Consider the following 24,620-nt stretch of genomic DNA (forward strand, 5'->3'; position numbering starts at 1 on the left):
GCTCTAGAAGGTAGCAGCTAGAACGTAACTTTGTGTTTTATCTTTTTATTATGGTTTGAACAGAAGGAGCTGTGAATTTTGTTTAGTTGGCTACTAAACGAGTTGGAAAAAGTGGGTGTGGTGTCAGTTTGTATCAGTTTGGTTTCAAATTGATATCTAATTGACTGATGGACGGTGAGTTCCTGGCACACTTTTGTCCATTTGTAATATGTTTAAACAGTTAGGTACCATCACCAAAATGACATTCTGAAATCAACACCAATGAGTGACGGAGAGGATCCAGAATCACTGCCCGGCCATCCCGAGTTCATCAGGCCAGTCAATTTGGTATTTTTGCAGGATTTTTGAGCATGACAAACTCGTGATGGTAAATGCACATTGATACATACTGCAAATGTACAGCCATGCACCTGGTGATTGGAATGGGTTACCAGAGAGAAGTGGCTTCTTTACTGCCCTTCTTGACCCTTGGCCACCCTCCAAAAGTCCTCACCTCACTGTGCATGGAGATGCACTCACACCTGCTTTCTGCCATTCCTGAGCAAGCTCTGTACTGGTGGTGCCCCAATCCCGCAACTGAATCCTGGCGCTTGCTGGACTGTATTTGGCTCCCTGAAGCCTTCTTCAGAACAATTGAACTATTCTCCTTGAAGTTCTTGATGATCCGAAAAAAATGTTGATTTAGGTGCAATCATACTGGCAGCAATATCCTTGCCTGTGAAGCCCTTTTTGTTCAAAGCCATGATTACGGCAGGTAACCATGGTTGACAGAGGAAGAACAAAGATTCCAAGCTCACCCTCCTTTTGAAACTTCCAGTCTGTTATTCAAACTTAATCAGCATGACAGAGTGATCTCCAGCCTTGTCCTCGTCAACACGCACACGTGTGTTAACTAGAGAAACACTGACATGATGTCAGCTGGTCCTTTTGTGGCAGGGCTGAAATGCAGTGGAAATGTTTTTTGGAATTCAGTTCATTTGCATGGCAAGGAGGGATTCATCTGATCACTCTTCATAAGATTCTGGAGAATATTCAAATTGCTATGAAACAACCTGAGGCAGCAGTCTTTGTGAAAATTAATATTTGTGTCATTCTCAAAACTTTTGGCCACGACTGTATAGTATGGGGACAGTTTAGTGCCAAATATAAGGATGAAACCCCCACATGTTAAAATAAAAAATGTATTAATACATTCTGATCTTTCTTATGTCTCGAGAACAAGCTTCCTTTAGAATCAGCGTGCCAAGAGGACAAGACTGTGGAGGAAATATAAGAGAGCCAGATGGTTATAGTGTGTCTACTGTATGTTTACGTCTATCTAAACCATTACAGTCAACGTAGGGCTGATGCTGCTACATTTTCCCTCTATAGCTGAAAGAAGCAGGACCTGACTGGGTGAGCCTCTAACCCCTCCCTCCCTGGCATGGCTATACCCACATTGTGGCCCCTAGAGGAATCCCCACACAGGTTCGGTGGGTATTTAAATGAGATTAGAGAGGTAACCTAACCTATGTGGGTCTGTGTGGCACTGTGGTACTCCGTACATTCTACACATCAGGGGAATGAGGCTGTCTCCGGCTCCTGCTCTCGATCCAAGTCTCGCTGGTAGTCTGGTTCTACTCCATCTAGCTGTGGTGGCTGGTGGGCTCGCCTTGCTCTCGTCTGCCTCTGCCTCTGTCTCTGCCTCTGGGATGGAGTCTGTCAGATGCAGGCTCCAAGGCACCCCTCGTCCTCCGGCGTTCTCCCAGGACGGGGACTTTGTCATCGGGGGTGTTTTCTCCATGCACTACTACATGCACACTGTGGAACACAGCTACACCAGCCTGCCTGAGCCCCTGCAGTGCACAGGGAGGTCAGTGAGCGCAAGAGGGAACAGGGGACAGGACTGTGGCTGTGTGGGGAGACAGATAAATTGTGTTTTAAATACAGATGAACAGTGTTTTGAAGACAGATAAACAGTGTGTTTAAAGACATATGAAAAGCATTTAAAGACAAATAAACAGTGTTTTTAAGACAGATAAATAGTGTGTTTGTGTCTGAGAGAGTAGATGAAGCCTACTGTTACAAAGGGTCACATTTTCAAAATGCAGGCAATACTACAATGTCCTCAATTACTGATAACAAAAGTGTAGGCCTATAGACAGTAAAATATGGCCAGATATTAAGATGTTTGTCCTCTTATAACCATATATTCTATAGGCTAGTTTACCATTTAGTCAAGTGGTGCTCACTTACCTCCCTTCTATTTACAGTTTGGATTCCCGTGAGTTGCGCTTCTCGCGCGCCATGGTCTTCGCAGTTGACGAGATAAACAACAGTTCAGACCTTCTACCAGGTGTCACACTCGGTTATCAAGTACACGACTCGTGCTCCTCGGTCCCCATGGCTGTAAAAGTGGCCTTCCAACTGGCTAACGGCCTGGATCCCATGTTTGATACCGGAGAACAGTGCTCTGAATCGGCAACGGTGACAGCTATCGTGGGCGAGTCTGGCTCCACGCCAACCATCAGCATGTTGCGCATCATCGGCCCTTTCGGCATTCCTCAGGTAAACTCCAGTGGAAAGAAATCTAATATTCTCCTCTCTTTCAGGAAATAAATCATCTTTTAACTTCTTGTATTCCAACTCTATTCTCTCTTTCAGGAACATACATTTCTGTGTGAAATTATGATGAGAAAGTTTGAAGAACTTCTATAGGCATTTTAACATGATCTGAGGAATATGAGTCTGGAAAATGTCTGGAGGCATTTAAACATGATCTGATCTTTCATAGGCTAGGTTGTTATGGGAGACCAGGGATTGTTGTCACACCTTTTACTCATGTTTTTCACAGCACCAGTATGTCTTATAACACTATTTTAAATATGAATAGAATGACCAAGGTCTTGGGTCGAAACGTACATCCTTTTCATTCTTACAAAACGAAAACAATAATAAATTGGCTTATTTTTATTATCTCCCAATCAAACTACACAGCTAAAGAAAAAAAATAGGAAGTAGCCAATAACTGAGACTCGTTTGGCCCACATGATCTTCTTTCTCATGTTTTCGACTGTCTGTTTTTACCAAGGTGAGCCACTTTTCCACCTGTGCGTGTCTGAGTGATAAGAAACAGTATCCAACCTTCTTCAGAACCATCCCCAGTGATCAGTTCCAGGCTGCCGCTCTGGCCCACCTCATCAGGCACTTCGGCTGGACCTGGATTGGGGCGGTCCGTTCCGACTCTGACTACGGTAATAACGGGATGGCTGCTTTCCTAAAGGCAGCACAAGAGGAGGGTATCTGTGTGGAGTATTCTGAAGCCTTCTACCGTACCAACCCACTCAGCAGAGTGCAACGGGTGGCTGACGTGATACGCAGGTGATCCATGATTACTTGTGAACTTTTCATTCACACAAATGCAAGACCATAATTCTAAAAGCTGCAATTATTAATTTCTCTCTTTTCCCAAAGCTGATCCGTGAGACCAACATGATTTGCATATCTTAAGCATGTGAAAAGTGTTATTTAATGCTAATGTTCATGTTCACTTCACTGAGACATACCAATTAATGACAAACATAAGCATATTTTATGATATAATCATGTTGCCCAGCTCCACAGCCCGGGTGGTGGTTGCATTTGCAGCCACTGGGGACATGAGGATCCTGCTGAGAGAGTTGGACCGCCTGCCCTCTCCGCCCCGCCAGTGGATCGGAAGCGAGACCTGGGTCACTGACCCAGATATGCTGCGCTTTGCAATGTGTGCCGGGGCCATCGGATTTGGCATCCAACGCTCTGTCATCCCCGGTCTTAGGGACTTCCTCCTGGACCTCTCCCCACAGAAGGTGTCCAACTCTCCCCTGCTCACCGAGTTCTGGGAGGGAGCCTTTGGCTGTCAGCTGGGTATCTATGTATCTATGTATCTATGTGTCTATGTATCTATGTATGTATGTATGTATGTATGTATGTATGTATGTATGTATGTATGTATCTATCTATCTATCTATCTATCTATCTATCTATCTATCTATCTATCTATCTATCTATCTATCTATCTATCTATCTATCTATCTATCTATCTATCTATCTATCTATCTATCTATCTATCTATCTATCTATCTATCTATCTATCTATCTATCTATCTATCTTCCTATCATTCTGTCTCTCTCTATCTGTAGGGACCTCTACAGGTGTTGGGGTTGAAGAGAAAGTGTGTGATGGCAGTGAGGATATACAGCAGCTACAGACCCCCTACACAGATACATCCCAGCTGCGTGTCACTAACATGGTGTATAAAGCTGTTTATGCCATAGCACACGCCATCCACAGCATCGTTTGTGAAGAGAGAGAAAACTCCACTGTTTACTGTGACAATCACCTCCATGTGAAGCCAACACAGGTGAATAACAAGACAATAGTATAATGTCCTGATATATATGTTTATATTGGCTACAAGTATGAAGGCCTAGGAGTTCTCATTATACTTTACGGCTGGTTTTGAAGAAACACCTTTGAGAAATATGCAAGGTAAATTAAAGTTCTGTTTCTCTCTCTCTTTCTCTCATCCCCTTACTCCATCTCTATCTTCCCTTATCTCCATCTCTCTTCCCCTCTCTCCTTCTCTCTCGTCCCCTCTCTCTTCCTTGCCCTTTTAACCCCCAGGTCCTGGAGAGATTGAGGAGGGTGAACTTCTCTCGTAACGGGTACCAGGTGTCTTTCGATGCCAACGGGGACCCAGTGCCCACATATGAGCTGGTCAACTGGCAGATAGGAGAGAGTGGGAAGATGGAGTTTGTGACAGTGGGGCGCTATGATGCGTCCCTGCCTCCTGACCAGATGTTTGACATGGAGAAGGAAATCACCTGGGTAAAGAACAGTACACAAGTACCTGTGTCAGTGTGCAGTGAGAGCTGTCCACCAGGCACTCGTAAGGCTGTACAGAAAGGAATGCCTGTATGCTGTTATGACTGTATCCAATGTGCAGAGGGAGAGATCAGTAATAACACAGGTAGGACTATAGGAACAGTTGGCAAAAATGTGTAGTAATTTCTATCACAGTTTACTAAGTAGTGGTTTATTCATATTACCAGCACTACAAAGGTAGTGTCTGTCAATCATGTTCCTGTTCTTATTATCTCATGTAAGCTGCACATTAATTCAACATTCTTTATTGTAAACTGAAAAAGTGCAGCATTGTGGGACATGTATTTGTAAATAAATAAAACCTGAATCTATTATTATTAACATTTGATGTCTGTTGTTTTGTCCTGTTCAGATTCTTCAGACTGTCTGATCTGTCCCGAGGAGTACTGGCCCAACGCTGAGAGAGACCTCTGTATCCTTAAGCCTGTGGAGTTCCTGTCCTTCCACGAGGTCCTCGGAATCATCCTGACCGCCTGCTCTGTGGGCGGGGCTTGTCTGGCCATTGCCACGGCAACCGTCTTCTACCGCCACCGAACTTCGGCCATCGTCAGGGCCAACAACTCTGAGCTGAGCTTCCTGCTGCTCTTCTCCTTGACTCTGTGTTTTCTGTGTTCTCTTACTTTCATTGGCCGGCCCTCTGAGTGGTCCTGTATGCTGCGTCACACAGCGTTTGGGATCACCTTCGTCCTCTGCATCTCTTGTGTTCTGGGGAAAACAATAGTGGTGTTGATGGCCTTCAGGGCTACACTTCCAGCCAGTAATGTCATGAAATGGTTTGGCCCTTCACAGCAGAGATTGACTGTAGTGTCCTTCACGTTTGTCCAGGCTTTGATATGCACTCTGTGGTTAGTCCTGTCCCCTCCCTTCCCCATTAAAAACCTCACTACCTACAAGGAAAAAGTCCTTCTCGAGTGTGACTTAGGCTCTGTAGGGGCATTCTGGGCTGTGTTGGGTTATATAGGTCTCCTGTCTCTCTTGTGCTTTGTGCTGGCTTTTCTGGCTCGGAAGCTGCCTGATAACTTCAATGAGGCCAAATTCATCACCTTCAGCATGCTCATATTCTGTGCAGTCTGGATCACCTTTATCCCAGCTTATGTCAGCTCTCCTGGGAAGTTCACTGTAGCTGTGGAGATCTTTGCCATCATCACCTCTAGCTTTGGGTTGTTCTTTCTATTATTTGTTCCTAAATGCTTTATTATTCTGTTCAGGCCAGAGAAGAACACCAAGAAACACCTCATGGAGAAGACATCCAATGATAAACGTTATTAAGAAATGATTGAGGTTAAAAAACATTGTTCAGTTATATGGTTTATCATACAGTTAGGGAGGACAACTCTGACAGAGATGAACAACAATTTAGCAGATAATCATTGGTAACCTTGTAACTATTAACGTGTAACAGGGTCACTTTAGATATTCCAATGTTATGTGAAATTGTTAAAATCTAGAGTGTTAAAATCTGATTTTACCTGCTAAATGATGTGATTAGCAGTAGCCTACAGAGTGGAACCATTTCCATGTTGTTGGAGAAAAGCTTTATTCCTATATGAATTGATATAACATTGAAGTGCATGTGTTCAATTGATATTGTAGTTCATCATAGTGTATATTATAATAGTTAGTTAATATAATATTATAATAGTATAATATAATAAACATTTTCAGATATATTGGTGTCAATGATTGGCCAGTCAATCCACATTTGTTAGATACCTTGTTTTTTATACTCATTGCATTTTATTAATTACATATCACAAATATGCCAACCTTATTCACATTATTTGAAACACTTCAACCCAGTGTCCAGTGTTGGGCAGTCTTCTCATGCTTACATCACCTACCAGAGCAGTTAATTAAGACACACACTGTTCAAGAAGCCAAATAGTTTCTAGTGCAATGTAGAGTACTTCATTGCATTTAAGACCAATTCTTATTTACAATTACAGACCGAGCCAGACACTAACACGGACGACCCTGGGCCAATTGTGCATCGTACTACGGGCCTCCAAATCACGGCCGATTGTGATGCCTCTAGCACTGATATGCATTTCCTTTGACCGCTGCACCACTCTGGATCACAAGTACTGCAGTGGGCAGCAACCATTATGAGTTGTGGTTATGAGAAACACAACACTAAGTTGTTCTTTACTTGCAGTACCAGTCAAAAGTTTGGACACGCCTACTCATTTGAGGATTTTCTTAATTTCTATTATTTTCTACACTAGAATAATAGTGAAGACAAAACTATTTAAAAACACATTTGGATTCATTTAGTAACCAAAAAAAGTGTTAAACAAATCTAATTATATTTTATATTTTAGATTATTCTGCAATGATGACAGCTTTACACACTCTTGGCATTCTTTCAACCAGCTTCATGAGGTAATCACCTGGAACGCTGTCACGATCGTAAGAATGATTGGACCAAGGCGCAGCGTGCTTCCACATGTTTTAATCAAAGAAAATCAACAAAACAAATACAGAAAACAAATGAATCCTGAAGTAATTGCAGTGTTAACAGGCACTACACAAAAACAAAATCCCACAAACAACAGGTGCCCTGTGTCTGCATCTGGGTCTTATCCTGAGCCGTGACACACGTGACACATTCGATTCAATTCTCTCTGTGTCAGTCAGATCTTTTGAACCAGTACATATGTCAGCTGAGAATGAAGAATTAAACAGTTGGTATTGTATGTTGCTTATCCACGTTCTCAGAGAGTTTCTACATCGTTTTATTTAGCACAATAAAACTAGAAGAAAGGAAGAAAAATACATCAAAATCCAGGAAATACCTGACAGAATATTTTAAAGAGGAGAACTCACCTCAGAGAGAAACTCCAGCAGCTGGCCCTCTGTAGCGAAGGCTACCACCACGCGAGCCCTGGAGCTCTGCAGGGTGTCGGCCATGGCACGTAGCCCAGCTGGGGAGGGTGAATTGGGGATGGTAAGGTGGAACGCCAGACAGCCTCCCTGGTCCTTCAGCTGCTGGGTAAAGGCCTGGATGCCATAGCGACAGTCATCGGAGGTTCCCAGGATTCCAACCCAGCGCCAGCCAAAGTGGCTCACCAACTGGACTAAACCCCGAACCTAGGATGAGATAAAGAAGGATTAGACAGAGAGCATGGCATAAGAAAAATGATGGGGCACATTTTCATAGCAGCAAAAGCAATGTGTTCAGAGAAACATTTACTATAAACCTCATTGTAATCTGGCACCGTGATTAAATTAGAATTTTTTTTTCAACAATTTGCATTGTATGGAGGTGATTATTTAACTAGAGTTTATTCAACTGAGCAATACATGAATACTTAAAAGTGTACTTCCTTAAGACATTGCTTTTGCACTACTTATATCTAAAACTTTCTCATCTTCCTTCACACCTGGAACAGGTCACTGGGCACAGTCCGCTGGAACGAGGGGTAGGAGAGTTTATCTGTCAGACAGGTACAGGTCGCAAAGTAGCTCACCTGTGGAGAGAACAATATATTATACATGTTAAACTATCTATCTCTGCCTCTGTCTCTCTCAATTCAAGAGGCTTTATTAACATGAGAAACATACAGTTGAAGTCGGAAGTTTACAAACATCTGAGCTAAATACATTTAAACTCAGTTTTTCACCATTTCTGACATGTAATCCTACTGCAAATTCCCTGTCTTAGGTCAGTTAGGATCACCACTTTACTTTAAAAATGTGAAATATCAGAATAATAGTAGAGAGAAAAATGTATTTCAGATTTGATTTCTTTCATAACATTCCCAGTGGGTCAGAAGTTTACATACACTCAATTAGTATTTGGTAGCATTGCCTTTAAATTGTTTAAATTTGGTCAAACGTTTTGGGTAGCCTTCCACAAGCTTCGCACAATAAGTTGGGTGAATTTTGGCCCATTCCTCCTGACAGAGCTGGTGTAACTGAGTAAGGATTGTAGTCCTCCTTGCTCGCGCACACATTTTCAGTTTTGCCCACAAGTTTTCTATAGGATTGAGGTCAGGGCTTTGTGATGGCCACTCCAATACCTTGACTTTGTTGTCCTTAAGCCATTTTGCCACAACTTTGGAAGTATGCTTGGGGTCATAGTCCATTTGGAAGAACCATTTGCGACCAAGCTTTAACTCATGACTGATGTCTTGAGATGTTGCTTCAATATATACACGTATTTTTACATCCTCATGATGCCATCTATTTTGTGAAGCGCACCAGTCCCTCCTGCAGCAAAGCACCCCCACAACATGCTGCTGTCACCCCAGTGCTTCACGGTTGGGATAGTGTTCTTCAGCTTGCAAGCCTCCCCCTTTTCCTCCAAACATAACGATGATCATTATGGCCAAACAGTTCTATTTTTGTTTCATCAGACCAGAGTACATTTCTCAAAAAAGTACGATCTTTGTCCCCATGGGCAGTTGTAAACCGTAGTCTGGCTTATTTATGGTGGTTTTGGAACAGTGGCTTCATCCTTTCTGAGCGACCTTTCAGGTTATGTCGGTATAGATACTTTTGTACCTGTTTCCTCCAGCATCTTCACAAGGTTTTTTGCTGTTGTTCTGGGATTCATTTGCACTTCTCGCACCAAAGTATGTTCATCTCTAGGAGACAAAACTCATCTCCTTCCTGAGCAGTATGACGGCTGCGTGGTCCCATGGTGTTTATACTTGCGTTCTATTGCTTGTACAGATGAACTTGTTACCTTCATGCATTTGGAAATTGCTCCCAAGGATTAACCAGACTTGTGGGAGTCTACAAATTTTTTTCTGGGGTCCTGGCTGATTTCTTTTCATTTTCCCATGATGTCATGCAAAGAGGCACTGAGTTTGAAGGTAGGCCTTGAAATATATCCACAGGCACACCTCCAATTGACTCAGAAGCTTTTAAAGCCATTACATAATTTTCTGGAATTTTCCAAACTGTTTAAAGGCACAGTCAACTTAGTGTATGTACACTTCTGACCCGCTGGAATTGTGATACAGTGAATTATCTGTCTGTAGACAATTGTTGGAAAAATACTTGTCTCATGCACAAAGTAGATGTCCTAACCGACTTGCCTAAACTAGAGTCTGTTAACAAGAAATGTGTGGAGTGGTTGAAAAATGAGTTTTAATGATTCCAACCTAAGTGTATGTAAACTTCAGACTTCAACTGTATGTTTACATTGACAAAGCAAGTGAAAGGGATGAACAAAAATATAAATAAATAAATAAACAAAAATAAAATAAACAAGTATGTTTCAAAGTACAGGTTCAACATTTTAAATGTCAAATTATGTCTTAACATAAATATGGGTTGTAATTTACAATGGTATTTGTTCTTCACGTGTTGGCCATTTCAACAGGTCACATATTGCTGCTATGGATGCACACTGTAGTATATAAACATTGGACTTGTTTTTGTATTGTTGGTGGGTCTGTGGAATCTGAGGGAAATATGTGTCATTAATATGGTCATACAATTTGGCAGGAGGTTAGGAAGTGCAGCTCAGTTTCCACCTCACTTTGTGGACAGTGTGCACATAGCCTGTTTTCTCTTGAGAGCCTGGTTTGCCTTCGGTGGCTTTTCTCAATAGCAAGACTATTCTCACTGAGTCTGTGGATAGTCAAAGCTTTCCTTAATTGTGGGTCAGTCACGGTGATCAGGCATTCTGCCATTGTGTACTCTCTGTTTAGGGCCAAATAGTATTCTAGTTTGCTTAGTTTTTTTGTTAATTCTTTCCAATGTGTCAAGTAATATATTTCTTTATCATGATTTGGTTGGGTCTAATTGTTTTGTTATACTGGGACTCTCTGGGGTCGGTTTGTGTTTGTGAACAAAGCCCCAGGACCAGATTGCTTTGGGGACTCTTCTCCAGGTTAATCTCCCTGTAGGTGATGGCTTTGTTGTGGAAGGTTTGGGAATCGCTTCCTTTTAGGTGGTTGTAGAATTTAACGGCTCTTTTCTGGATTTTGATAATTAGAGGGTATCGGCCTAATTCTGTTCTGCATGCATTATTTGGTGTTTTATGTTGTACACTGAAGATTTTTTTGCAGAATTCTGCATGCAGAGTCTCAACTTGGTCTTGTCCTATTTTGTGAATTCTTGATTGGTGAGCGGACCCCAGACCTCACAACCAGAAGGAGAATGGGTTCTATAACTGATATATTTTTAGAAAGATCCTAATTGGTATGTCAAATTTTATGTTCCATTTGATGCCATAGAAGGCCATTCTTGCCCTGTCTCTGTGCTTAAACTTATAAACGTATACTTATATATACTTGTATACTGTGTAGAGCCAGCGTGCCAAGAGGACTTTACTGTAGGCAATATAATGTGCAGAGGACTAGACTGTAGTGGAAATATAAGAGAGGCAGCGTGCCAAGAGGACTACAATGTAAATATGGTGTAGAGCCAGCATGGAAAGAGGACCAGACTGTAGAGAAAAAAATAAGAGAGGCAATGTGCCAAGAGGACTAGACTGTAGGGGAAATCCTGTTTAGAGCCAGCTTGCCAAGAGGACTAGACTGTTAGACTGCTAGATCGAATCCCAGAGCTGACGAACATCTGTCGTTCTGCCCCTGAACAAGGCAGTTAGGCCACAGTTCCTAAGCCGTCATTGTAAATAAGAATTTGTTCTTCACTGACTTGCCTAGTTAAATAAAGGTTAAATAAATAAATAAATAAATGAAATAAAAATGTTGGATAGGCTTCCATTCAAGAACACCCTCTGTGTTCTGTTAGACAGGTAACTCTTTATCAACATTATAGCAGGGGGTGTAAAGCCATAACAGATACATTTTTCCAGCAGCAGACTATGATCAATAATGTCAAAACCCTCACTGAAGTCTAACAAAACAGTCCCCACAAACTTTTGCTCATATATTTTTCTCAGCCAATCATCAGTCCTTTGTAAAAGTGCTGTGCTTGTTGAATGTTGAATGTCCTTCCATATAAGTGCGCCGAAGGTCTGTTGTCAATTTGTTTACTGTAAAATAGCATTGTATCTGGTCAAACAATATTTTTTCCAAAAGTTTACTAAGGGTTGCTTACTACTTGAGCCAGTTAAGGGGGCTTTACTATTTTTAGTTAAGGGAATGACTTTTGTTTCCCTAACCCAGAGGGAACACACACTTTCTAGTAGCCTTAAATTGAATATATGGAAAATAGGAGTGGCAATATCATCTGCTATTATCCTCAGTAATTCTCCATCCGTTGTCAGACCCCGGTAGCTTGTCATTGTTGATAGACAACAATAATTTTTTCACCTCTTCCACACTCACCTTACCGAATTCAAAATTACAATGCTTGTCTTTCATCATTTGGTCAGATATACTTGGATGTGTAGTGTCAGCATTTGTTGCTGGCATGTCATGCTTAAGTTTGGTAATCTTGCCAATGGAAAAAATCCTTAAAGTAGTTGACAACATCAGTAGGTTTTGTGATGAATGAGCCATTTGATTCAATGGATGATGAAGCCGACTTTTTGTCCAAAATGCCATTTAAAGTGCTCCAAAGCTTTTTACTATCATTCTTCAAGTCATGTTTCTTTGTGTCATAGTGTAGTTTCGTCTTTGTCACACTCTGACCATGATTTGCGTTGTTTGATTCTATGTTTTGTTTGGTCAGGGTGTGATAGGAGTGGGCATTCTATGTTGTATGTCTAGTTTGTCGATTTCTATGTGTTTTGGCCTGATATGGTTCTCTGATTGGGAACCATATTTAGGTAGCCCGTTTTGTATTGTGGTGCACCGTGTGTTATTGTCTATGTGATGTTGCATGTTAGCACTCAGTTTCGATAGCGGTCACGGTCCTTTTGTTATTTTGTTTGTTTGTTTAGTGTACTTCATGTTTTTTCGTCATTCATTAAAAGTATGTATTCACACCACACTTTGGTCTCCTCACTACGACGATCGTGACACTCATATTTTTATTCTGTTTAGTCACATGATTTCTGAATTTGCAGTATTGGTTGTGCAGCCAGACTTATTTGCCATTTATTTTGCCTCATCCCTCTCAACCATACAATATTTCCATTCCTCATCAATCCACAGGTATTTAACAGTTTTTACAGTCATTTTCATAATGAATGCATGCTTATTAGTAACTGGGATTTCATAAATGTGTCAAGTGCAGCATCTGGTTGGTTGACCAACAAATATGATTCTCATCAACAACATACTGTAGGAATCTCTACTAAACGTATTGTATGACCTCTTATACACTATATTAGTGTCACGACTTCCGCCGAAGTCGGTTCGTCTCCTTGTTCGGGCGACGTTCGGCGGTCGACGTCACCGGTCTTCTAGCCACCGCCGATCCACTTTTCATTTTCCATTTGTTCTGTCTTTGTCTTATCACACCTGGCTTCACTCAACCAATTACTTGTTTATTATTTAACCCTCTTGTTCCCCATGTTGTGTTCGTGAGCGATTGTTTATTGTATTTCGGTCCGTGTTTGTGAGCTATCACTGTTGCCTTTGTATATTTGTATTTTATGAGTAAATGACTTTATAACTCGTATCTGCTGTCCTGCGCCTGACTCCCTACACCAGCCACACGTAGGACCGCTACAATTAGACCCATCCTTTGAAACATTGTTTTTCCTACATATGTCTACTATAATGTGATCACTACATTCCATGGATTTGGTTACTGCTTTCAAGCAAAAAATATGCAGCATTAGTACATTTGTGATTAAATCATGCTGATTTCAGTCCTGTTCTGTTTTTAACCACCCTGGTAGGTTTACTGATAACCTGAACCAGGTTGCAGGCAATGGTGTAAATATTTTAAAGTACTACTTAAGTAGTTGTTTTTAGGGGTATATGTCCTTTACTATTTATATTTTTGAACAACTTATACTCCACTACATTCCTAAACAAAATAATGTACATTTTACTCCAAAAGTACATTTAGAATACTTAGCAGGACAGGAATATGGTCAAATACACACACATCAAGAGAACATCCCTGGTCATCCCTACTGCCTCTTATCCGGTGGACTCAATAAACATACATGCTTCATTTGTAAATTATGTCTGAGTGTTAGTGGATGAGCCCCTGGATGTCGTAAATAAAATTAAATAAAATAAATACAAATGTGATGTCTGGTTTGCTTAAAATATAATGCATGTGAAATTATTTAAACTTTTCTTTTACTTTTCATACTAAGGTACATTTTTAGCAATTACATGATTTAAAACCAAATACTTTTAGACTTTGACTCAGGTAGTATTTTACTGGGTGACGTTTTTTTGGATTTGGTGGTGATCTAACATAAATAAATATGTTGTGTTTTCGATGTAAAACATAAAAAAAATCAGACAAGATGTGTAGATTAACAAGATGTTTATCTTTCATTTGCTGTATTGGACTTAATTTTTGTAGGCGAAATTGCTCCCGTTTCTTCATCATGCTTGGCTGAGAAATCGACCGGAAAATGCTGCAACTATAACGCCAAACTTTTTTCAAACAGCCAAAGTAAATATTTCACCTACTCTGTCCCCAGCACAAGTACAGGAAGGAAAAACCCTGATCCAGAAAAATAGAGATGTGTTTTCAGAGGGACCCGGCCGAACTGAGGATACGGCTCATGATGTTGTTTCCTTACCAGGGAGAAAAGTGCGCATGAGGCCATATTGGGTACCTGAGGCTCGACAGGCCGCAATTAGAGCAGAGATGGAGAAAATGTTGGCAGCTGGAGTGATCGAAGAGTCACATAGTGAGTGGTCTAGTCGATTTGTGATGGTCTCCAAGCCCGATGGGTCTTTGCGGCTCTGTAACGACTTTTGGAAGGTAAATTAACTCTCCAAGTTTGATGCCTACCCCATGCCCCTAGTAGATGAAATACTGGAGAAAATTGGTTGGTACATTACGACCCTGGACCTAACCAAAGGGTACTGGCAAATTCCTCTGACCCCCAGAGCCTAAGAAAAGGCAGCCTTTGCTACCCCTGACGGTTTGTTTCAATACACTGTCATGCCATTCGGCTTACACGGGGCCCCAGCCACGTTTCAACTGCTAATGGACAAGGTCCTAAAACCGCACCAAGCGTATGCCGCAGCTTATTTAGATGATGTGGGGATCTACAGCCCAGATTGGGAATCCCACTTACCCCGGGTAAAGGCAGTGTTAGATGCACTTAGGAAGGCAGGGCTCACGGCAAACTCTGCCAAGTGTTAGGTGGGGTTAGAGGAAACAGAGTTTTTGGGATACACCGCGGGAAGAAGGTTAATTAAGGAGAATTGTGTCTAAAGTTCCATGTATAATAGTCATATCTTTATCAATGTTTTTTATGAGTATTTCTGTAAATTGATGTGGCTCTCTGTAATATCACCGCATGTTTTAGAACTACTGAACGTAATGTGCCAATGTAAACTCAGGTTTTTGATATAAATATGCACTTTATCAAACAACACATACATGTATTGTGTAACATTAAGTCCTATGAGTGTCATCTGATGAAGATCATCAAAGGTTAGTCATTAATTTTATCTCTATTTCTGCTTTTTGTGACTCCTCTCTTTGGCTGGAAAAAAATGGCTGTGTTTTTCTGTGGCTTGGTGGTGACCTACCCAAAGAGGGCAATGTCATGACAGCACGACAACACCTTTCCCCCCTCAGGAGACTGAAAAGATTTGGCATGACTCCCCAGATCCTCAAAAAGTTCTACAGCTGCACCATCGAGAGCATCCTGACCTGTTGCATCATCGCCTGGTATGGCAACTGCTTGGCATCTGACTTTAAGCCGCTACAAAGGGTAGTGTGTACGACCCAGTACATAACTGGGGCCAAGCTTCCTGCCATCCAGGACCTATATAATAGGCACTGTCAGAGGAAAGTCTAGAGGTGAAAAAAACGCACATCTATTTAGGCAAGGTGCTGGCTAGCGGAGTGGAACACTTAAAAACATAAAGGAGAGCCGCGCACTCTAGGAGCTTGGATGCAAAAATGTTTATGTCCAACGTTTCGACAAGAAAGTTGTCTTCATCAGGGTATAATGACAAACACTGTGAGATGACTCATTTATATAGTGTCAAAAGACACACAGGTGTCTGTAATCATGGCTGGGTGTGGCCTGATATCATTGGTTGATTCTCATATATTAAAAAAGCATAAAAAAAAACATAAATGGATAGTGTACGATCATAGATCCAATTTGGCTACGTCAGAGGAAAGCCCATAAAATTGTCAGAGACTCCAGTCACCAAAGTCGTAGACTGTTTTCTCTGCTACCAGACCCACGATGCGTTCGGAAGTCAATGATCAGAATACTATGATCAGAATACAAAGATCAGAATACTAAGATCAGAATACTATGATCAGAATACTATGATCAGAATACAAAGATCAGAATACTAAAGCTGCATGAACTGTCAAGTCTCGACTAACTTGAATCAGATGAATGAATCAGTTAATTGCAAAGGATGACACATTTCTATGCAATGATTCCTTATCAGTATGTATAATCAATATACACTACATGACCAAAAGTATGTGGACACCTGCTTGTCGAAACATCTCGTTCCAAAATCATGGGCTTTAATATGGAGTTGGTCTCCACTTTGCTTCTGTAACAGCCTCCACTCTTCTAGGAAGGCTTTCCACCAGATGCTGGAACATTGCTGCAGGGACTCGCTTCCATTCAGCCACAAGAGCCTTACATGAACCCAAACCGAAGACCATTAGTGTTGGGCGATTAGACCTGGCTCGCAATCAGTGTTCCAGTTCATCCCAAAGGTGTTCGATGGGGTTGAGGTCAGGACTCTATGTAGGCCAGTCAAGTTCTTCCTCACCGATCTCGACAAATCATTTCTGTATGGACCTCGCTTTTTGTCATGCTGAAACAGGAAAATGATTTCCCCAAACTGTTACCACAAAGTTGGAAGCACAGAACCATCAGACGGTGAAGCGTGATTCATCACTCCAGAGAACACGTTTCCACTGCTCCAGAGTCCAATGGCGGCGAGCTTTACACCACTCCAGCCGACACTTGGCATTGTGCTTGGTGATCTTAGGTTTTTGTGCGGCTGCTCGGTCATGGAAACCCATTTCATGAAGCTCTCGACAAAAGTTATTGTGCTGACATTACTTCCAGAGGCAGTGTGGAACTCGGAACTAGGTAGTGAGATTTTTAAGCGCTTAAGCACTCGGTGGTCCCTGTGAGCTTGTGTGACCTACCACTTCGCGGCTGAGCTATTGTTGCTCCTAGACTTTTCCACTTCAATAACAGCACTTACAGTTGACCAGGGCATCTCTAGCAGTGCATATGTATGACAAACTGACTAGTTGGAATGGTGTCATCCTATGATGGTGCCACATTGAAAGTCACTGTGCTCTTCAGTAAGGCCATTCGACTGCCAATGTTTGTCTATGGAGATTGCATGACTGTGTGCTCGATTTTATACACCTGTCAGCAATGGGTGTGGCTGAAATATATCTGAATCCAATAATTTGAAGGGGTGTCTACATACTTTTGTATATATAGTTTATTTTATTAGTAATAACGTTTATAATACATTCTCTGCTGAGTTATGAGCAATATTGACCATGTACCATAGGTTAAATATTTATCTAAGGTTAGGAAGAAGTTATTCTGAAATAAAACAGGACAATCTTCATGAGATTTTGTATGTATAAACATTTGACTTATCTGCACACATCTTGGTAAAACAAGTATATACTCTAATTAAACAAGCAGTACACAGAAGGCTGAGTACTTTCCCTTTGCTCAGCAGCAGCAGGGGGGATGAAAAAGGATGCGTTATACAGTATTAGACAAGCAGTGTAGCACAGAAAATACATATTTTTCAAACGTGATTATTTAGCACTCAGCAATTTGCGAAGACATTTATTTAAAGTGCTAGCTACACAAAAGAAAAAGCTCATTTAATAATCAAGTCGTACATACTTTAATAGCCACAGCTGAGCACATCACAAGTGTTTATTTCAATTCCTCCCCATGACATGTTTCTTGGTATTTTTCTCTGGTTTTATAAAAAGTATATAACATTTTGGAGCAAAAATACAAATCAATAATCCAAAGGCGGAAGACAGAATAGCGAAGATCTCCACCGCTACAGTGAACTTCCCAGGAGAGCTGACATAAGCTGGGATAAAGGTGATCCAGACTGCACAGAATATGAGCATGCTGAAGGTGATGAATTTGGCCTCGTTGAAGTTATCAGGCAGCTTTCGAGCCAGAAAAGCCAGAACCAAACATATCCCTGCAAGAATACCTATATATCCCAACACTGCATAGAATGCAGTCTCGGAACCAGTATTACATTCTAGAACTATCTTCCAATGACTATATCTGAAGTCCCTGTAAGGTGGGTTCAGGTTTAGCCAGAGCACACAGATAAATATCTGAACCACGGTGCAGGAGCACACGATGATCCTCTGCTGGGAGGGCCCAAACTTCCCTGCCACGCTGTTGCCGGGCAGGGTAGCCCTGAAGGCTGTTACCACCACGATAGTCTTGCCCAGCATGCAGGAGATGCAGAGGGCAAAGGTCACCCCGAAGGTGGTGTGGCGCAGCATGCAGGTCCAGGCGGTGGGCCTGCCGATGAATGTGAGGGGACAGAGGAAGCACAGGAAGAGAGAGAACAGCAGTAGAGAGCTCAGCTCAGAGTTACTGGCCTTGACCACTGGTGTGTCCTTATAGTGGATGAACACCAGCATGGTGGCAAACGACAGGCAGGCCCCAAGCAGGGACACCATAGTAAGAGCGATTCCCATTGGTTCGTAGTAAGACAGGAACTCGACTGTTTTCAGGATGCATTGGTCCCTCCCGTCGTTGGACCAGTACTCCTGTGGACAGGGGCTACAGTCCGCTGCTCCTGAATAACTCACACACAACACCAGCTTATAGTTCATTAACAGCACAAATTAGTTTTCATTTTGACTGTTGATACCTGTTGATACTGCAGTGTGTTGACTGTAAACGTACCTGTTGATATTGCCGTGTGTTGACCGTAAACCTACCTGTTGATATTGCAGTGTGTTGACTGTAAACCTACCTGTTGATATTGCCGTGTGTTGACTGTAAACCTACCTGTTGATATTGCAGTGTGTTGACTGTAAACCTACCTGTTGATATTGCAGTGTGTTGACTGTAAACGTACCTGTTGATATTGCCGTGTGTTGACCGTAAACCTACCTGTTGATATTGCAGTGTGTTGACTGTAAACCTACCTGTTGATATTGCAGTGTGTTGACTGTAAACCTACCTGTTGATATTGCCGTGTGTTGACTGTAAACCTACCTGTTGATATTGCAGTGTGTTGACTGTAAACGTACCTGTTGATATTGCAGTGTGTTGACTGTAAACGTACCTGTTGATATTGCAGTGTGTTGACTGTAAACCTACCTGTTGATATTGCAGTGTGTTGACTGTAAACCTACCTGTTGATATTGCAGTGTGTTGACTGTAAACCTACCTGTTGATATTGCAGTGTGTTGACTGTAAACGTACCTGTTGATATTGCAGTGTGTTGACTGTAAACCTACCTGTTGATATTGCAGTGTGTTGACTCTAAACCTACCTGTTGTTATTACCGTGTGTTGACTGTAAACCTACCTGTTGATATTGCAGTGTGTTGACTGTTGGCTTACCCGTTGCATTGGCTATTGTCCCATCAGCACAGGGGATGCAATCAAAACAGCAGACAGATTTTCCTTTGATTTGGGCTTTTCTGGTTCCAACAGGGCAGATTTGAGAGCACACTGCTACAGGAATCTAATGAGGAAAGTAAATATGTATAGTAGTGGTATTATATTATATTGTTATTAGTAGTAGTAGTATACACGTTCGCAATGTTCCATGCAAATACTGTCAATAAATAAATTATTGTAATTCATCTTTCTACCCTAAATATTCTGTCAAAGGTGTGTTGCTATAGCTACCAGTTTCCCTGTCCTCCAGACTATGCTATCTTCCTGGATGCTGAGCTCGTAGGCCTGGTTAGCGGCTAAGCCAAACTGGCCCACAGTCACATGCTGCACCTGCCCTGCCCTCAGCTGCCAGTTGATGACGTCATACGAGGCAGGGGGGTCTCCATTTTCGTCAAAGAACACGGCCTCACCGAATTGATTTATGAAATGCACAGTCTTCAGTTGATCACTGACCTATCGATTAGAAGAAGGAGAAAATATGAATGTTTTTGCATGAATAGTAGTAGGACAAGAAAAAAGCCAATGCTTTTTATCCCCCTCCTCAGCTCACCTCGTTAGGCTGTATCTGTGATAGATTTACACATGGTCTCATCGTGCCTTCTCTTTCTTCTTTGCAAAATATTAAGTGATGAAGGGCGTGTGCAACAGCATACACTGCCTTATACACATTATAAGACACTCTCAGCTGTGTGACATTGAAGAACAGATCCTGTGAATCCACAAGTGTCTCCGCTCCAGTACACGTCTTACTGCTCCTCTCGGAGACTGAGGGCTCACCGGCTGAGAGAGGCCGACAACCCACCATCTTCTCCCAGAAATCCCTCACAAAGGCAGCGTTTCGATCTGTGTATGGACTGATGCCCATGAGAAAGTGTCGTAGCTTTGGGATGGCCATCTTCCGCACCACAAATCCTATGGCGCCGCCGAAAGAGCTGTATATTTCAGGGGTGGAGGGCCGGGCTGCTGTGATCCAAGCCTCGCTGGCGATCCACTGAATGTGCGTTATGTTCTGCCTCACCACCTCCCTCATCAGAGGATAAAGGTCACCCTCAGGAACAAATGACAGGATGACTTGGACTGTTGATTGTTTGATCATGTCCACCACATCAAGGATTTTACTGCTTGGGTAGGTTCGTAACACTGTCCCAACGAACGCAATGCAAACCCCAAGTTTTTTAACCTCTTCAGTGAAGGCTTGGACCCCATTCCGGCCATAGTCATTATCGGACTGTATCGCCCCAATCCAAGTCCAGCCAAAGTGCTTGACCAGGGCTGCTAAAGCCTTTGCCTGATGGTAGTCGCTGGGGATAGTGCGGAAGAATGTGGGGTATTTGCCTTTATCACTCAGACATGCACATGTAGAGAAGTAACTGACCTGATAAAATGCAGAAAAAAATAAAATAATAATGGGACGAAGAAGAAAGTCAATGAAAAGCTTTCTATCTTTACTCTAAGTATGCTTTTTGATTTAAAAGCTTTACAATTATGCAAACACATCACACACCTGACATGCAAACATTACAGGATATCAAGTGCATCGGTATTGTACACCTTTTCAATATAGCTAGACACCCGTCATAAATGAAGCATGTTGCTCTTACCATTGGCACTCTGAATGGTCCCAGTGTTCCAGCCACAGCCAGGGACTGAGAGGAGCCTGATTCAGCTATTAGGGCAGATATAGTAGGTAGGCATGGGGCAGTGGGCTCGATCTCCTCTGGACTGCTAACCAACGTCAGAGCAGCCCGTAAAGTATTGGTGGGAGATGCACACGAGTCAAGGATCCTGTAGCCTAGAGAGACGTTGGGTAGTAGACTACTGTCTTTGTTTATTTCATCAATCGCAAACATCATCACTTGGGTCCAGCGAAAGGCCCGCAAGTCAAATCTGCCAGAGTAGGTTTTCAGGAGAAGAAAAGGGTAAAAAAAAGTGTTAATAATCAGAATGAACAGACATACACACAACTGTTATCTCATGGTACAGAAGGGTGACACACTTACCCAGCACACTTCACTTTATCAGGCTCCTTCACAAAAGAGGCACTGCTGTCCTCTTGTTTGTTGAATACAGGGAAAATGCCCCCTATCATGACATCCCCTGCTTTGAACAAACTAGGCATGTCAAACCGGCCCAATAGTTCACAGGCAAACACTGTGTGGATGCAAAGCAATGGCAATGAGCCGAGTATGACCCTCTCTAGTCCACACATGATCGCTCAGCATCTTGTGACTGGGTTCCGTTCTATGTCTGGGCTTTATATACACCTCTGTTCCTGTTGGGGATGTGTGTATGTTTGGGATGTGTGTGTGTTGGGCATGTGTGTGTGTGTGTGTGTGTGTGTTGGGGACAGGCAGGAGGTGTGCCCACTGGAAAACATCCTTAGTGATGCTTCTCCCAGAGGGTTCAGCACTGGCATTCTTGGATTGGCACCACTTGGCAAAAATAGTGGGTACAACAAAATGATATACACATATCTTAAAAGGGACTATAGAACAATAGAGAATAAAGAACCTATCTATTTCTATTGTAGCGGGGGACTAGAACCTTTAAAAACACGGAATTCTCAATAAAAACATTTTAACAGCTTTATGGAACAATAAACATGGTAGTAACACTTTACAGTAAGGATCTTTAAATAGCTACCACACATTTACAGTAAGGATCTTTAAATAGCTACACATTTAAGCTAACTTTACTGGACTTAATTTATCTGAAGTTTATTTTAAGAAAAGCGAAGAATACATTACAGTTTGTCCTGGCACTCAGGGCGAGGAACCATCTACCATCTTTCAGAAAGGGAACGAGGAATCATGGCCGTGTTTGAAATATATAGCAGTACCGGTGTGGCCAGAAGAGGGCGCCACATGCCTGTTTCTAACGTGAGGTTGCTTCAAATCCTCTTGATAAGACAAATAGATTACTAATATCATCAATATCAATACATCATAGCACGTTTTTGTGCTCATTCACTAGTTTTTACATGATTAAGTAGAATCCTGTTGAGTAAGTATGCTAAAGGGTTACATTTTGACAATGTGGCCCTTTATGTTTATAGCACCCCAGTAACTCTACTTGCACATTCATCTTCTGCACATCTATCACTCCAGTGTTTAATTGCTACATTGTAATTACTTCGCCACTACGGCCTATTTATTGCCTTACCTGCCTAATCTTACCTCGTTTGCACACACTGTTTATGGATTTTTTCTATTGTGTTATTGTACGTTTGTTTACTCCATGTGTAACTCTGTGTTGTTGTTTGTGTCACACTGCTTTGCTTTATCTTGGCCAGGTTGCAGTTTTAAATGAGAACTTGTTCTCAACTGGTTAAATAAAGGTGAAATAAAAATAAATATATATCTAAGCTGGAGGCAGCTAGAGGTGGCCCTTTATCTAACTTCCTTCATAATCGACACAAAGACATAAAAATGGCATCCACAAAATATCCCTTTAAAAGTACCATTTATATTCCTAAAACATGAGTTGACAATGATACTGTTGCTGATTCCTGTTGCTGATTCCTGTTGCTGATTCCTGTTGCTGATTCCTGTTGCTGATTCCTGTTGCTGATTCCTGTTGCTGATTCCTGTTGTCATGTATTTTTTATTTATTTATTTTTTATTTAACCTTTATTTAACCAGGTAGGTTAGTTGAGAACAAGTTCTCATTTACAACTGCGACCTGGCCAAGATAAAGCAAAGCAGTTCGACACATACAACAACACAGAGTTACACATGGAGTAAAACAAACATACAGTCAATAATACAGTAGAAAAATAAGTATATATACAATGTGAGCAAATGTACGGAAGCAATCTTTCCTCATTCAAAACCATGCTGCCAAGCCTGATTTCAGGCATTAACGACACACATACAGAGATGCTCGCTCTTAATTAGATTTTGTTGTTGAGATTTTTCCTGCATGCAAACTTGTAGTGTATTCAAGGTTTAAAAAGGCTTCTAACGTTTGTAATTTCCCCTTTAACATTTCAGACTTGTATATACTGTATAAATAAATACAATATAAATATATAATATTTATATGTAATACGTATAATATAGATAATATAAACATATCCAACCGGCTTCACAACAGCAGACCACGTGTAACCACGCCAGCCCAGGACCTCCACGTCCAGGTTCTTCACCTGCGGGATCGCCTGAGACCAGCCACCCAGACAGCTGATAAAATTGTGTGTTTGCACAACCAAAGAATTTCTGCACAAACTGTCAGAAACCTTCTCAACCCACCAGATACAATCCTAAATCCGTAAACATGGGCACCATCATAGATATTATCCTGACCAGCTTGCCCTCCAAATACACCTCTGCTGTTTTCAATCAGGATGTCAGCGATCACTGCCTCATTGCCTGCATCCACTATGGGTCCGCGGTCAAACGACCACCCCTCATCACTGTCAGACTTTCCCTAAAACACTTCTGCGAGCAGGCCTTTCTAATCGACCTGGCCCGGGTCAGTCAAGGATGCCTGGTCGTTCTTTAAAGGTAATTTTCCCACCATCTTAAATAAGCATAAATAAGCATGCCCTTTTCAAAAAAAAATAGAACTTAGAACAGATATAGAACAGATATAGCCCTTGACCAACACAACAACATCGAATCGTCCCCACGATGTGCAACTGTTCAGGGAAGTCAGGAACCAATACACGCACTCAGTCAGGAAAGCAAAGGCTATCATTTTCAAACAGAAATTTGCATCCTGTAGCTCTAACTCAAAAAAAGCTTTTGGACACTGTAAAGTCCATGGAGAACAATAGCACCTCCTCCCAGCTGCCCACTTATAAGTTCATGATAATCGAAAATGTCAATAAGCATTTCTCTACGGCTGGCCGTGCTTTCCTCCTGGCTACCCCAACCCCGGCCAACAGCTCCCCCCCAGCTACTTGCCTGAGCCTCCCCCGCTTCTCCTTCACCCAAATCCAGATAGAAGATGTTCTGAAAGAGCTGCAAAACCTGGACCAGTACAAATCAGCTGGGCTAGACAATCTGCACCATCTCTTTCTAAAACTATCTGCCACCATTGTTGCAACCCCTAACCCCTTTGATCA

General features: G+C 41.9%; 2 protein-coding genes across 5 annotated transcripts; one reads left to right on the forward strand and one right to left on the reverse strand.

The window, feature by feature from the left end:
• The first annotated feature begins 2,271 nt into the window (after nucleotides 1-2,271).
• On the forward strand, nucleotides 2,272-6,399 carry LOC110503229 (extracellular calcium-sensing receptor-like). Of its 4 annotated transcripts, none has more exons than XM_090219167.1 (6): nucleotides 2,272-2,547; nucleotides 3,071-3,360; nucleotides 3,596-3,888; nucleotides 4,159-4,382; nucleotides 4,646-4,991; nucleotides 5,259-6,399. In XM_090219167.1, the coding sequence occupies exons 1-6, from the start codon at nucleotides 2,287-2,289 to the stop codon at nucleotides 6,173-6,175; spliced, it is 2,331 nt and encodes a 776-aa protein (XP_090075293.1). In that variant the 5' UTR covers nucleotides 2,272-2,286; the 3' UTR covers nucleotides 6,176-6,399. The 4 variants fall into 4 exon arrangements, with proteins under 4 accessions (XP_090075293.1, XP_090075292.1, XP_090075294.1 ...); XM_090219166.1 differs by having other exon boundaries at nucleotides 3,596-3,876; nucleotides 4,162-4,382; XM_090219168.1 differs by having other exon boundaries at nucleotides 3,596-3,876; nucleotides 4,174-4,382.
• An 11,314-nt stretch (nucleotides 6,400-17,713) lies between these two features.
• Nucleotides 17,714-21,420, reverse strand: LOC110503236 (extracellular calcium-sensing receptor). The gene is made up of 5 exons (XM_090219169.1): nucleotides 21,154-21,420; nucleotides 20,355-20,927; nucleotides 19,883-20,005; nucleotides 19,493-19,616; nucleotides 17,714-18,711 (listed from the first exon to the last, which is right to left on the reverse strand). Exons 1-5 carry the CDS (start codon nucleotides 21,403-21,405, stop codon nucleotides 17,825-17,827), a joined length of 1,959 nt encoding a protein of 652 aa, XP_090075295.1. The 5' UTR covers nucleotides 21,406-21,420; the 3' UTR covers nucleotides 17,714-17,824.
• Between the last annotated feature and the right edge of the window lie 3,200 nt (nucleotides 21,421-24,620).

Source organism: Oncorhynchus mykiss, chromosome 24 (genome assembly GCF_057628025.1).
Source record: "Oncorhynchus mykiss isolate SJ-2025 chromosome 24, ASM5762802v1, whole genome shotgun sequence".
Taxonomy (NCBI): domain Eukaryota; kingdom Metazoa; phylum Chordata; class Actinopteri; order Salmoniformes; family Salmonidae; genus Oncorhynchus; species Oncorhynchus mykiss.

Coding starts and splice junctions, on each gene's coding strand:
- LOC110503236 (XM_090219169.1), bottom strand. CDS start 21,405: ATGATGTTTGCGATTGATGAAATAAACAAAGACAGTAGTCTACTACCC. Junction 20,006..20,354: donor GGGATTTCTGGGAGAAGATG/GTGGGTTGTCGG, acceptor TCTAATCGATAG/GTCAGTGATCAACTGAAGAC. Junction 19,617..19,882: donor GGCAGCTGAGGGCAGGGCAG/GTGCAGCATGTG, acceptor TTTCCTCATTAG/ATTCCTGTAGCAGTGTGCTC.
- LOC110503229 (XM_090219167.1), top strand. CDS start 2,287: ATGGTCTTCGCAGTTGACGAGATAAACAACAGTTCAGACCTTCTACCA. Junction 3,889..4,158: donor CTTTGGCTGTCAGCTGGGTA/TCTATGTATCTA, acceptor TCTCTCTATCTG/TAGGGACCTCTACAGGTGTT. Junction 4,383..4,645: donor TCCATGTGAAGCCAACACAG/GTGAATAACAAG, acceptor TTTAACCCCCAG/GTCCTGGAGAGATTGAGGAG.